Source organism: Myripristis murdjan, chromosome 16, assembly GCF_902150065.1.
Source record: "Myripristis murdjan chromosome 16, fMyrMur1.1, whole genome shotgun sequence".
NCBI lineage: Eukaryota > Metazoa > Chordata > Actinopteri > Holocentriformes > Holocentridae > Myripristis > Myripristis murdjan.
The window spans coordinates 3,840,633-3,854,950 of NC_043995.1; the positions used below are offsets into that span (position 1 = coordinate 3,840,633).

A 14,318-nucleotide genomic window follows, 5' to 3' on the forward strand; every position below is an offset into this window, starting at 1 on the left:
GAACTGGTTTTGCTGCTGAAGCCTCAGCATCTCCACCATCATGGATGTGTGTGTGTGTGTGTGTGTGTGTTTGCTACATGTATGACAAAACTTTTGCAAACTGCTGCCCTGCAGACAGAAAAAGAAAAAAAGAAGTGTTTTTCATTTCTACTATCAGTGTGTAGCTGCTGCTTCATGTGCTTCTTCAAATGATGGTGTGTGTGGACTGGGCGAGTTTTTAAAAGAGTTTGAGGAGTTTTGCAAGAAATGTTTGCTTTTGCAAGAGATGTATATTGTCTTGCTGGTTTGTGTGAGTTTTTGTGGTTACTGCGCAGTTTTGCAAAAATAGCCGATAGTTTCAAAGATAGTGCCAAAGCAGTGAAAAAAAACAAAAAAACACCACCAAACAAACAAAATAAAAGTATGTAAATGTGGAAAGGCAGCTGACAAAACAGCGTGGCAATATAGAGACCAATTTTTCCAGTTTTGCCACAAGTGTGATTAAATTGCAAACTGAGAGTAAAGCAGTGAGCTGTGGTTACAGTTTTGCAAGAAGTGTGTTATAAAATGACAAACTGATTGTAAAGCAGAGAACATGCACTCAGTTTGACACACTTGGGAAATGCATTGGCTACAAGTGTGGATGGTATCAGAGATAGAATCTCTGTCAGTGTTTAAGCATTCAGAAAAAAAAAATTCTAAAATAAATCAAATGAAAGCAAATTTCATTCCCTTTTCAAAACTATCTAATTAATTACATACAAGCATTGTGCAGCAATATGTATCTGACATTCTTTGCTGACACCAAATAATGTGAGATACAGCTACAGAAGATCGGTGTAGACTTCAGCTGCCAGCGCCACTTTCTCAGATGTAGACAGAAATAGTTCTGGAAAATTGTTTCCTTGTTGCATACATGAATGTTGACAAAGGTGGTTTGTTTAGTGTGTCGTTTCATTTTCCTTCTATTGACGTTTCAGAGGCATGAAGCTGTCTGGTATGCTGGTATGTCTTGAGGTATGAAGCTGTCTGCTCTTTGACACACTGAAGGTGGTCAGGGGCTGGGACAGGATTGTCTGTACTGTTTCCAGGCATAGAAATAGTTTTTATGCCCAAGTTTCTCTCGTGCCCTGAGGTTAGTTGAGGTCCTCATAAACAATGGCAGCGCACAGAGCCCGTCCAGACCGATGATCCCCCGCCCTGAGGGCTCAAATCTGGTTTGACGGGATCCAGTGTCAGTGAGCTGATTTATGCCTCAGGATGAAATGATTCAGATGTAACATCTCTACATGGTGGACTGCATAGAGATGAGTTTTTCCAGGCTGATACTGATATTTTTGGATTGAACCAGGGCTCATTAGATAGGTTGTGCTGATAAACAATATATTTTAATTTTGCCATTTTCAAACTTATGTCCAAATTTTTTCCCTCAGATTTTAATTCATATCAAATAGGAAAACCTTCTGAAACTGCAAGGAGACCATTATGGGAGACTAAAACTCACTAAGCCCAGGTTCCTCTAGACATGGCATCCCAGCATGCCTGTTGACTGGTAGGGGAAACTCTGGAAAAATTCATTTACATTCATTCATTTTCCAAACCAAGTATCTGTAAGGGTCACAGGGGCTGCTGGAGCCAATCCCAGCGCTCATTGTGTGGAGGGCAGAGGAACACCATGGACAGGTCGCCATAGGCTATCCAGTGACCTGTGTGTGCAAACAATGCAAACAACGATGACAACGTGCTATATATGTATGTATACAGTAGATCACATTTTTGAAAGTGTGTGGTGGACCTTTCATCATATTTGAGGTGACACTCTCTGGTCAGTTGCTGACAGCTAATTTATGAAATTCCAAAAGCAGGAAATTGATAATACTGCTTTGAACCTAACAGAAACATTTATTTATGTGCTGCCAGAAGAAATGCATGCCATTAAAAACATCAACGCATTAATCATAGAAAGAAGAGAGACAATACCAAACAGCAACTGTGCAAGGCTTGTTTTGTAACAGATCAATTCATTTATTCTGCATTTTTACTTATTTTATTTTTACACATTATCAAGTCTACATCCCCACATAAGACCGGCAACAGTTGTTAAATTCTAACAGAAAAGCTGCCTAATCCTGCTTCATCTTTAGCTCTCTGTGATCCATTCTAAACATCAGACAACAGAGGCATTGGCTGCATGAGACAGTAATCAATTCCTGTACAGGGGATGCTGAAATTCTACAATGGCGTTTCTAATTCTGTGCTGAGAGCCACATGAGAACACGGCAAAATAAGCTTCAATCAAGAGAAAGAGAGAGGGAAAAAAAAAAAAAAACACCAAACCTTACAAAAAAAAAAAAAAAACAAACAAAAAAATCAATCATACAAACATGAGAAATCTTAGAAAACTATACACTATTGAATGTGCTTGACAAGTTTTGTATTACAAACATTTTCCATTTCACGTAAATATATATGTATATAGATTTCTCATTCCGGGCTGACCAAAGCTGCTGTACTCCAAAGTACATGGCATCCAAAACTAAACAAAAAAGTGAAATAATAGAACACGCCAGAAACATATAGCTCTACATTGGTTCAGGGATAAAGCCGAAATGGGAAAAAAAAAGATTCAGTGCCTCCATGTTAGACTGTAACGACCAGTCAAAAGTTCATATTTCATTTTTTTTTTTAAAAAAAAAAGGAAAGGAAAAGAAAGAATTGTATGGATTGATTGGAGAAAAAAAAACTCACAACAGCACATTAATGAGAAGCAGTGATGGACTGTAAATACTACAACTGCATATCAGTCAGAAAAAAAAAAATTAACTGCATGTCACATCGCCCCAAGTTTTACATCCATTAAATACTTTCTTTACACACTTTCTTACATGTATATATAATATACAAAGCCCTCAATTTCACTCTAACTAACAATATCAAATCCCCGTCACATCTAATGCACTGTATCGTCAAGGATAACGTACAACTGCTGTCAGAAAAATGTATTCATGATATATCATGATGCTAGTTCAGGGTGTGATTAGTCAACTAAAAACAAAACATAAAAAAAAAACCTAGAAAATAAAAACTGTATTTGATTTACCTGGACAAAATAGTCGACACTGCATCGCACAATATAAACAGCAGCTGTCTTAACCCTGATGCTGCTTTTTGAAACGAGGAACATTAAAAAGAAGCAGCAGAAACACTAGCCTAATACTGGAACACCTTTACAGAAGATACCTCATACCAAGCCAGTTCCATGATGCACTCCGGAGGGCAGTTCACCTCAACTGCGGTCGGAGCGTCAAGCGGAGAGGTGTCAATGTTTGGAAAGTTTAACTCCGCCGTCTCTCTCTTGAAAGACGAGCGAATAAATAAGAGAGCAAATCTCCGGGTGCAAGAGGAAAGAAACAACCCGCAGGAGGGAATGTGCAGTCGATTCAAACTACAGATGTGAAGTAGTACTGTATTTACATCCACTAACAGCCTACAGGGCTCTGCGCTCTGCTTACAGAGCTTACAGGATAAACAGGGGTTTTATTCAGGATTCAATTTGAGCAATTAAGTGTCTGATGCTGCGTGTGTTCATAGAGGGTGGGTTTTCTTTCTTTCTTTCTCAAGACTGAAGAGGTAGTTTCACATTCAGAGAGGGATATAGAGGGTGATTTCGAGACACCAGTTTCAAACTGTAGTACAAATATTAATATAGTCATTTCGAATGATAGCAACAATATCACAGGGAGTAAAAGGAACACTGGAGGAGGAAAGGAAACAAACAAAAAAAAAAAACCTCTTTCATCTGTCAACATGAGCAGGCCCGCCACGGCATCAACAACTGAATCTCTAGGGGACAGAATCCAGCGACGCCACGCGCTCCAGAGGCCCCCGCAGTGGGCAACGAGCCAACCTAACGCGCTCTATCTTTACATCTCTATCCACAAATCGCTCTCTCTCTTTCTCTCTCTCTCTCTCTCTCTCCAGAGAGGGTGCTGTTGCAACAAGGCTTAGTAGAAGTGAAGATCTGGGGAGGAGCTGGTGTGGCTGTCCCAGCAGAGACGAGATGACGACTGAGGAGAGGTTGCAGGACAGCTGTTTTAGTCAGTCCTGGTAGAGGCCACTCTCCCTGTGGGGAGGGTTTACAAGCTCCACAATGGGGAAGAAGAGTGTGCAGAGGCGGGGGTTAGAGCTGGAACCCTTCCATGGGCCCCTCCTGCTGCTGGAAGATGAACTGGCCTTGGTTCTGGTCCACCTGCGGCGCCAGGCTGGCGTCCTCCTCCTCCACGCCAAAGTAGTGTTCGATCAGGTCAAAGGCCTTCTGGTAGATTTCCTGGTTCTCATGGCTCTGCAGGAACTCGATCTTGTCGAGGCCTGGAAGAGGCACATGCACATCAATCAAATTCAGATTTATTCATGTAAAACATGTTTCAGTCCAACCCAGTTCTTCAAAAAAAAAAAAAAAAACATAGCTGATGGTGAAGGGAAAAAGTTAAGAAAAGAAAATTAATTAATGATTAACATAAAGGCAAACAAGTGAGAGGCAACTAACATTTGAAAGTGGAAATATATATATGTAAATGTATAATTTAACAATTGTGTTTTGTTGAATGCAGATGCCCTGCAAACAAAAATGAAGTAGCTGTGTCCTGTCACTGCTTATTATTGTGTTGAATGTACAGAAACACTTCCGTGGTGGTTCTGTTGTAGATTCCTGACAAATCCTCAAGATTAAGCTGCCTGAAACTTGCTCTGAATCGACCCATATTAGATCAAATCCAAACTAAAAGCAATCATACTGACGAGCTGACTAACCACCCACATCTCCAAATTCATACTGCAAAGTCCAAAAAATTCTGTTGCACTGAAGTTTCTAAGGCCCTCCTGTAAGTGCTTCATATCAGGTCAGTAGGTGTCAGGTATGTAGGCACCAGTAACACCGACACAGTGCATTCTCTAGGGGGAAAAAAAATCCTTCATAGAGGCACACAGAAATTGATAATAATAATAGTAATAATAATAATAATGATACATTTTATTTGTTATGGCGCCTTTCATGGCACTCAAGGTCGCCTTACAGTAAAACTAATGTATATCACCATGTTCGAATGAAAAGTGAAAAAAGTCGGTGTGGGAATCACCAGTGATGTCATGATTCAATTTAAGAATCGCAGTTCTTACATGAATCAATTTTTTCCATTTCCCAACAAAAAAAAACGTGCTCAGCGAGATTGAAAATGACAAACATTGCAATCATGGGATCATCATCAGTGTCATGTCAAACAAAAGACAAACACTACACTGAGGACATGGTCCAAAAAAGTGGACACAGGAATGTTTTTGCGCTTGTCATTTGTGCATGGTGATATAAATACATTTCTGTTTTTGTATTTCAACATTTGTCATGAAATCTTTTTTTCCTGGGGAATGCAATGTGGGAGTGGTAGTTGTACCAGAAAATTCACATAGCACCAGTCAACAGTAGTTGTTACCATAAGCCTCTTCAATGAGAGCGCAGTACGGGTTGATGCCCGTTCCGTTCTGCTTGGCCTCCTGCTCTCCCAGTCTGAGGATGTTCTCCAGGCCGTTCAGAGACACCTGGACAATCTTACAGTCCATCACCGTCAGCAGGTCACACATGGGCTTGATGGCGTTCAGAGACACCAGGTACCTGCTCACACACACCAGGGAGTCACAACCCAGGTATTAGATTTAAGACAGGAATGAACAAATATAAGAAACAAAAAGCTAAAATGCCATAACTGTAAATTGTGCATTAACTAAACCCCGCTACAGGTTTGATGTGACCATAAATGTCATTTTCAATTACTTGAAAAAAATTACTTATTACTTGAAGAGGCTGGCATATACGAAAATATACGAAATTGAGTCTTTTAAAATCATCAGTTACTCGCTGTAACTAATGAGGAATCAAATGATATACCCCTTTACTGATTTAGACCTTTTGGGATCAATACCCTTTACTATGATTCAACCTGACTGACTACTGGAAGCTGTTATCATTATTATCAACATTGCCTTGGATTTTAGTGGAGAGTTTTCTATGATGGTCTGAATGCTGTTTCAAAGGCGTTCTGACAATAATACAATATTGGGCCAAAAAACTTTTTTTTCAAAATTTTGGGCTGAAAGCTGTGACCAAAATGTCCATTTCAAGTAAGAAAATTATCAAATTAGTCTGTGGACAAAAAGTTAATTCAGTCAAGTTGAGTCATAAAATGTCCTGCTATTCCTTGACTCCCTCCGAGAACTTATGAAATTCCCTGACTTCCCCTGTCTGGAATACGCCTCGTCATACTCAAGACCATTTCAAGACCAGTTGGAATCATGCAAAAATTACCTTATCTGTGCAGGAGTGCCTCCAGAGGTAGCGTTGGTAATGGCCCACGCTGCCTCTTTCCTGGTGCGAAACTCTGCCTTCTGTAGGATCTCAATAAGCACTGGGAAGATGTTGGCATCAATCACAGTCTGAGAGGAAAACAAATTTTCATAGTCTATGAAAATCTAATGCAATTTTTTTACCTGGTCAAATCTTTTTCAAGAACACATTTTTGGAAGTGAAACAAATAGATCCTTAAGAAGTGTTTGTATGAAAAACTTATGTATCTGAATTTCTTATGCAGACACCATGTGGTAAGGCAAACTGTAGTCATACCATATATTTCAGACAAATGTTAACACATGTATGTTACTAACACACAGTATACTCTGTTTTGACCTTTTATGGCCAAGACAAGCTACTGACTAAATGAATGTGGCTCTTGATGTTGCTGCTGCCAGCACTTTAACATTGAAAGACTTTTACTTTACTAAACCTTTCACTTTAACGTTGAAAGTCAAATAATAATCAGTAAATGTAATAACTCGATGAAGAGCCAAGTCAAAGAATCACCTGTTGCTAGACATTTCAAACTGAAACTTTAAACACCCTTTCACCATATGGACTGAATGAGGACCTCTTTATCCTCATTATAAAACATCCCACACTAAAATACATTTGTTTGCTGATGTTGCTAATAATACATTTATGCCTTCCTGGAAAATGTGCTTGTATTTGTGCAAGGATGACCCATCACACACATACACCTTTTTTTAAGCCTATATCTGCTGAGATGCACCCTCCTAATCAAAGTGACAAAAAGCAAGAATACAGAATACAGAAGCACATAGACAGCCTGCTGCCTGCAGTGGTTCTACTGTCATTCATTAAGAACTGCAATTGCTGAAACAGGCTGCACAGACCTTCCCATAACTTCACTGCCATCTACTGGTGGAATTTGGTAATTACACTGGTATTACGGGTTTGGAAGGTACTACTGTTATGTCACATAGCTTTTAAAAACCAGCCCAGGCCTTACAGCTGCAATTTAATTGCAGGCCAAAGTAGGTGGCAGACTGCTGTCTATTTCAGTCACCAGGCAGCCAAATGTCAAACAACTAGCACTAAACTGAACCAAAACCCCCTTTACCTGAATCTGAGCTCTGTTTCCTGCCGTGATGTTGGAGACAGTCCAACATGCCTCCTTTTTGATGGACTCCTTAGGACTGCTGAGGAGATGTAGTAGGCAGGGTAGTGCTGAACAGTTCAGAATCACCTGAAACAACACACATAATGAGGGGACCCCTAATATTAGAGGAGTGCAGTTACATATTTCCCTTCAAATATTATCTCACTCCTACTAAGGTGCACAAAATAACCCCTGAATACTCACCTTTCTGCCATAGAGGTAAAACAGAAATGGGGACTCATGTGCACCTTTTTGAGAATGTCAGAAACTCAAAGACTCCTGGACAAAAATGTAACTGAAAAATGAAAAACAATGTGTGCAAATGTTACCTGTGTCTGAATATCATCGCCTGTCACAATATTGCCCACAGCACGTAGAGCAGGAGAAACCACCTTATAGTCACTGTGCCTGTAACAGATGAACATGCGTGCAGTGTTTGGTATACATAAACTGCAAGAGTGACCACTTCATTGCATTTGTCTTTTTGTGCTGCTGAATACTGGCTTGTTTTGGAGAGAACAGTCTGCTCTTTAGGAATGAACTTTTCTCCGATGTTCTGGACTTACATGAGAAGCTCCACCAGCCTGCGGCACACCCCAGAGACTATGACTGTCTGGATCTTGTCATTGGGACCATCAGAAAGATAGGACAGAGCCCAGCACGCATCAGCCAAAACGTCTGGATCGCTGCTGAAGAGAAGCCTGGACAGCACGCTCAGACAAGGAGATACCTGACACACCATGAGTGACAAGGAAACAGAAAAGAGAAATATTTACTTTTAGGGGCTTAACGGTTTAAGAAAAGCTACAGCTTTGGCACTATCTTGGCATATGTTCTGTGTGACTGTGAGAGAAAAAACACACAAAGAGAGAGAGGGAGAGACAACAACAAATTGATTTCTCATCTCTGCACTTAATGCACTTTATAAAACACACTTGTCAAAAATGGATGGTCATAATATTGGTGGATGCAGAGAAAATGAGGTAATAAGTTCAGGCTCAATTCCAAAGGACATAAAATTTATCAGTGACCATGTGCACACAGCAATCAGAGCTTTGATAAAGGGAAAGACAACGGAAAAAGAAATTCCACTTTAATGTGTATAGCATTTTACCAGCTTGTCAAGTGTAAACGTAATGCAGGAGCATGGTGATACAAGCTGGAAAGGAGGCCAAAGAAAGGAGCTGGCTAACAGCGTGTTGAATGGATTAAGACTGGACTGACCTTAGCAAAATCTGGAGGCGGGTTCTTTCCCCGGCACAGGTTGGAAAGAGCCCACACTGCATTCCGGGTTGTTGTGAGGCGATTGGATTTGGCGAGCAGCCTGGATGTGAAAAGATTCAGTTATTATTGTATAAAATGACATGCAGCATACTGAAACACAATGACCATCCTACACACACACACAAAGTAAAGACATACTGTTGTAGAGATGGCAGGATACCACAGTTGAGCACGTAGTCTCGGCACTCAGCGTTGTCTCCAGCTATGTTCCCCAACGCCCACACCGCCTGAAACACACCAGATGATATTTAAAGGGGTCCTACCACGGCCCTGATGCTAAATTCCAGAATTTGGAGAACTTCTATTGCCTAAAAAAGTTTCCTGGTTTGCTAAAGTTTCTTTCCGCTGCAGTTGTGCTGACAGTCATCTAATACGATAAGTGTTTCAAACACAAGTGCCGTGTTTCCCCTACCATGGGAACTGGTGGGCGCCACAACCACCACTAAATCTTCATAAAATACAGTCATTTTAAATTATTGCCAAAAAATATATCATACAAATCTAGTGTTGCCAACCATGCCGTAGAATACTGAATCATCAATTCAGCACAGTCAGTTCTCTTTCTCACACAATCAAGCAGACATTGCAGATATTTAAAGTTTTCAAAAGCCTTCTGCCCCCTTGGTCAAGTCGGCTTTCCACTGTGGTGCCACTGCGAGACAGCGCTATCTTCGAGCCAGACAGTGCTTATGGCCGTGGCCACAATCCATAAATACAAAAAGTATTCGCATTTCCACTGTCATACCGATAGCTCTGCAGTCTTGCCCTGTAACACGCCCATCACATCCTGTGTCAGTGTAAATGCATGTGAATGAGATGTAGGAAGCGAGTGATTAAAGTCTGCATACACGGCACCAACTACTCACTGCAGAATGGAAAAGGTTTTTTCGTTGTGTGCCTTAATTGGCTTGTACTGAGACCTCAGTTTTTTTAGTTTTTGGTGGACCTGTACCATTGTGCGTTGGATCCCCACCACTGCCAGCTCTCTCACGATATATCACATAACATCCTCATTTTGGCAAACACCATCAATTTTGACACTGGACATTAACTTCTGCCCTCATGTCCTTGTCTGAACAGGACTGCATTTTTCTTTTCTCCTTTATTTTTCTGCTACAAAAGCCAGCTGCTGCGCTGACATCTGTACTTATCAGCCCTACCATCTCCCTGCCCAAAGCCAGATGAGCCCTGCCTGTGACTCTTAAATCCGCCTCAGACCTCGGTTAGCCCTATGTGGCCCATAGGGCAGTTAGCACCTGCAAGCTGGCCCTGACAGCCCGACCAAGGCACCATCAAAGACCAGAAGTGACAATAGAAATCCAACTGCCCTGGTACTTTACCACCCACAACTAAGAAATTTGTAGGGGAAACACTGCAAGCTTTTGCATTTGCTGTGTTAGCTTGTGTGGTCACCTGCTCCTGGACGTCCTCGTAGTCAGAGTTGAGCAGCTCGATGAAAATGGGCACAGCTCCTGTTTCAATGACCACCTTGGTGTGCAGGAAAGTACCTGAAGCAATGTTAGTCAGGGCCCAGGCTGCCTCAAACTGTTGCACAAACACACAGAAAACACACACACACACACACACACACACAAGTGCCATTAAACACCCACATCCAAGATCTGAAATTACACATGGCAACAAACTCGGGCCGGTAAAATTTAGCTATGAAAAAAATGTAATGGTTAATAATAGATCAATTGTTTTTGGCTGATGAAAAGTATTCTTGGCAGCTACGTTTTTTAATATATCAGCCCTTGGCAGGTGAGCCAAACATATCTGGGCAGTGCCCACATGACATCATAAGCTCAAAACTAGTTTGTCAGAAATACCAACACCTTGTCTGTGTAAACTGACAATAAAAATACTAAAATATCCTAATGGCAAAACTTACACAAAAACTTACAATCGTAGCTGTATTTTCAAAGTGTTCTCATACTAATACTACATTCATGCCATATTGTTCTTCCTACTCTGAAAAATCACTTCCATCTTCTCCTTAGTGAGGTTGACTACTTGGACACTTGAGATGTGTATCTTGTGCACAGTTTCTCCCACTTTGCCACACAGCGACATTAACGTGGAAGATTCTGACAAACATGGAGCTGCTCATTAAAAAACTCGCCAAACATTTTTGTTATGAGTCTATAAAAGTTTCTCTACAGTTTTATACCTATTTATTCAGTTCATTAATACAACAGATTAGGATTAGCGTTAGCATTTGCTATTAGTTTAGAAATGTGTGTCACCTTTAGCTCTAACAGTCCCACAACGATTTGAATGAATGTGCCAGTCATAAAGTCTAGTTGCTAAGTTGGACTGATATTGTATGAATGCAGTGTAACTGTTGGCCATGGAGACCCAATGATAAAAAGAATTTCCCTTTAAATATAACATTAAATCCTAGTAAATATGAAGGCAAATCAGCAAAAACTATAGTCTGTGAGCCTTTGCCAGGACTATAAAGGTATATGGTCAAGAGTACTCTCAGCATTTTAGTGAGTATGGTCCCTGGTCAGGGTGTAACCCTTACCTGAAGTGTGCAGTTTTCACTTCTCTTGAGGAACTCCACAAAGCGGTTCACAACCCCAGCAGTTGAAATGACTTCATCTATAGGGGGGTTGGGCTCTGCAGAGAGAAAGAGGACAAGACTAATGTCTCATATAATGTGCATTTCTAATTCAAAAAACCAAAGCCTTAGAAAAAAAGACATTTGTGCTTTGACAAACTAATGTGTGAAAACAGGACTGAGAGCAGTTTCACCTCTGTGTGTTCTCTAGACATGTGGTACTGTGCTTTTTAGAGGATGCACAGCAAACTCATAATATTGAACCAAACATCCAAACATCCAGTGTGCTGAATACAAGCGTTAGACCACAGCACACAGACTAGCTATAAGTGGGATCACAGCTGTGCTATAGCAGTCAATGATTAGCAAGAGTGGGAAAACAGACATTTACATATATGAAAATGCAGCATATTATGACTCAGACTTGCAGTTTCCTGTTTTACAAAGACACCAGTGGCAAAGATGCTCAACAAACCTTTGGAGAGTAATTTCCTAAATTTCTGTGTGGCAATCAGCTGCTGGTCTGGGTCATCTGAGAAGATCATCTGAATCATGTCTGGAGTTATAACCCCTTCCTACAGAAAAACATACCATATGTTTTTTTTTAATCACTAACACATGCAGGTCGTAGCATAAGTGTAAAGACAAAAATATGAGCAGAGAGAGGTAAATCAAATGTGTTGCTTTTAACTATAAATCCCAGGTAAGACAACCAAATAAACAGACCAAAAACAACTGAAAAGCCCAGGTGACAGGCAATGACACACTTACACCTGCAACAGGGACGGTGGAGCTGATGTCTGGATCCTGGATGGGACATTCCAGCATTGACTCCTCATTTGAGGGCACACAGACATTCCTCCTCTTGAACAGCTGTGGGAAGACATCAAAGTGTCAAAGAGCGCGCTCATTTCTGATCACAAGACATCCACTGAGCTGGCAGCGTATGCTATGATGGTCCAATATTTCCACATGGGTGAATCGTGTGTCATCACACTGATCTGAAAATGGGTTTCACTAATGTTTGTAATGACTTGCGAGCCCTTGCTTCAGCTTGAAGAAGCATCTACCTGCTCCTCTCGTTTCTGTTTGCGTAGCTGGATGCCTTCTTCTTCTCTCCGGCGCCGCATCTCCTGGGGATTCAGCGCTTTGTTCTTGTAGCTCTTCATCCTGTAGTTGTCTTTCCCCGGACTGGCCATTGTGTCTGAAGAAATACTACAAATAATAGTAAATTATGGCCGAGGTGCATTTGCCAAATAAAATCAGCTAAACAAAATGTTGATGATCAGTGAATCAGTGAGAAACACTGGAGCAGAGGGGCCCCGCCCTTTTATTGGAATGTACTCCTCCATTCAGATTGAGGATTCAGGTTAGAACATGACTTGACATTACAGGTTAGAGACAGTGGGTGAATATCAAGCCACAAGAGCTGAGGGCAATACAGATTACAAACAGCTCATCTGTGGTGCAGAACTACATACAGAAACATTAGTGTGATAGCTTGCCATTTCCACTGTGCAGATTAAACTGGGTTGCACTGTAAGACATCCAATATCAATATTCAAAATAAATGAATTGGAGCTTTTACAGATTTAAAAAGTTTGCGATGATATGTTTATGTCCCAGCTCGATTCTAACACAATACTTAGGCGCTAATTCAATGTGTACTGTGATTTTTGTTTTTTGAATTATTCTCTAGTTTGTGGTTGTAAAGTTTCATGAGGCTGTTATTATCCTAGGGGTCACAATTTTATACGGTGCTATCAAGTTAAAAAAAAAAAAAAAAAATCACTATAGTGAAATGGTTGCTATGGGGGCTAACATCATCACACATGAATCAAATGTGGCTCATTGAATCCACAACAGTCTCAGCTTTCCAGTCAAAGCCAACTGATGCAAGTCCCAGACTGTTTAGGCCCCAGTCTGCACAAATACACAGTTTTACTACAGGCCAAAAGAACCCATGCCTGTAGTCACAAGTAGTAGTATTAAATCGGGAGGCATCATCCCAGCCCTACCAAATAGCACTATTGGACATTTAATATCAATATTCAAAATAACAATATTGGAAGATTGCACAAATGTAAACTCTACATTTGTAAATTTAGACAGATATGCCGTGTTAAATCAGAGGTAGGCACGTGTTTCGGGCTCTCCTGTGTTAGTCTCTGCCAGCTCCTGAACTGGCCCAGATACCTGACGTCCTCTCAGCAACACATGACTTCCACAGCTAACATCCTTTGCAGATCCGGCTCGTCATTTAACTCCGGCACTGGCAGCTATTTACTTTGTTACAGTGGACCAAACTCAATGCTGTTTGCCTCTATCATGACAATAACAGGCGGACAAATTCTCGAAATTCATCCTTTATTGAAAGGAGCTCATGATGGAATGGTTTTCATGAACGCCGACGTGAAGAGTGGCTCCTACAGACTGCTGCTCAGTCTCCTAGTCATGTCCACCTGGGGGTTATTCCTAGCAGATATGCTCGACCGGCCTAATCTGACAGATGTTTAGATGTTTAAGAGCACTGCCGTTCTCACCGCGAGAGAAAACACAACGTAACGTGGCTGCTCAGCTCCTAAATTAGCTGGCTCTCCTCTCCCCGTTAGCTCTCCAGCTAATGGTAGCTAGGAAGACAAGAGCCGCTCTGTTCTAGCTGGCGTTGTGTCGTCTTCCTCAGAGATGCTGCCATGGAATAACGACACTCCCGGTTCGTTAAACGGAGATATAAGTGCGCTCTTACCCATTGAAGATCCAACTTATCCGTATAAAGTGTTTGTTTAGCAACAACAACCTCCTGCTCCCCCTGCCTTAACGGAGAGCAATATGGCGTCCGACTAAAACTTTCCCAGCAAACCCCTCGCGTCAACAACACGTGACGTCGCTTCCGTCAGCTGTCAGCCGGTCTCGCTCACAGATCTGTGGTCTCGCTGATCAACAGTCAAGCTTGCGGAGTTTAG

The 14,318-nt window shown here is 41.3% G+C and overlaps 1 protein-coding gene across 2 annotated transcripts; it reads right to left on the bottom strand.

The window, feature by feature from the left end:
• Positions 1–1,980: 1,980 nt before the first annotated feature.
• On the bottom strand, positions 1,981–14,196 carry kpna5 (karyopherin alpha 5 (importin alpha 6)). 2 transcript variants are annotated; one of them, XM_030072503.1, is made up of 14 exons: positions 14,102–14,196; positions 12,426–12,559; positions 12,127–12,228; positions 11,831–11,930; positions 11,320–11,414; positions 10,200–10,331; positions 8,925–9,013; positions 8,727–8,826; positions 8,069–8,232; positions 7,832–7,910; positions 7,464–7,589; positions 6,335–6,462; positions 5,466–5,644; positions 1,981–4,347 (listed from the first exon to the last, which is right to left on the bottom strand). In XM_030072503.1, the coding sequence occupies exons 1-14, from the start codon at positions 14,103–14,105 to the stop codon at positions 4,160–4,162; spliced, it is 1,620 nt and encodes a 539-aa protein (XP_029928363.1). In that variant the 5' UTR covers positions 14,106–14,196; the 3' UTR covers positions 1,981–4,159. The 2 variants fall into 2 exon arrangements, with proteins under 2 accessions (XP_029928363.1, XP_029928364.1); XM_030072504.1 differs by having other exon boundaries at positions 12,426–12,570.
• Positions 14,197–14,318: the final 122 nt, after the last annotated feature.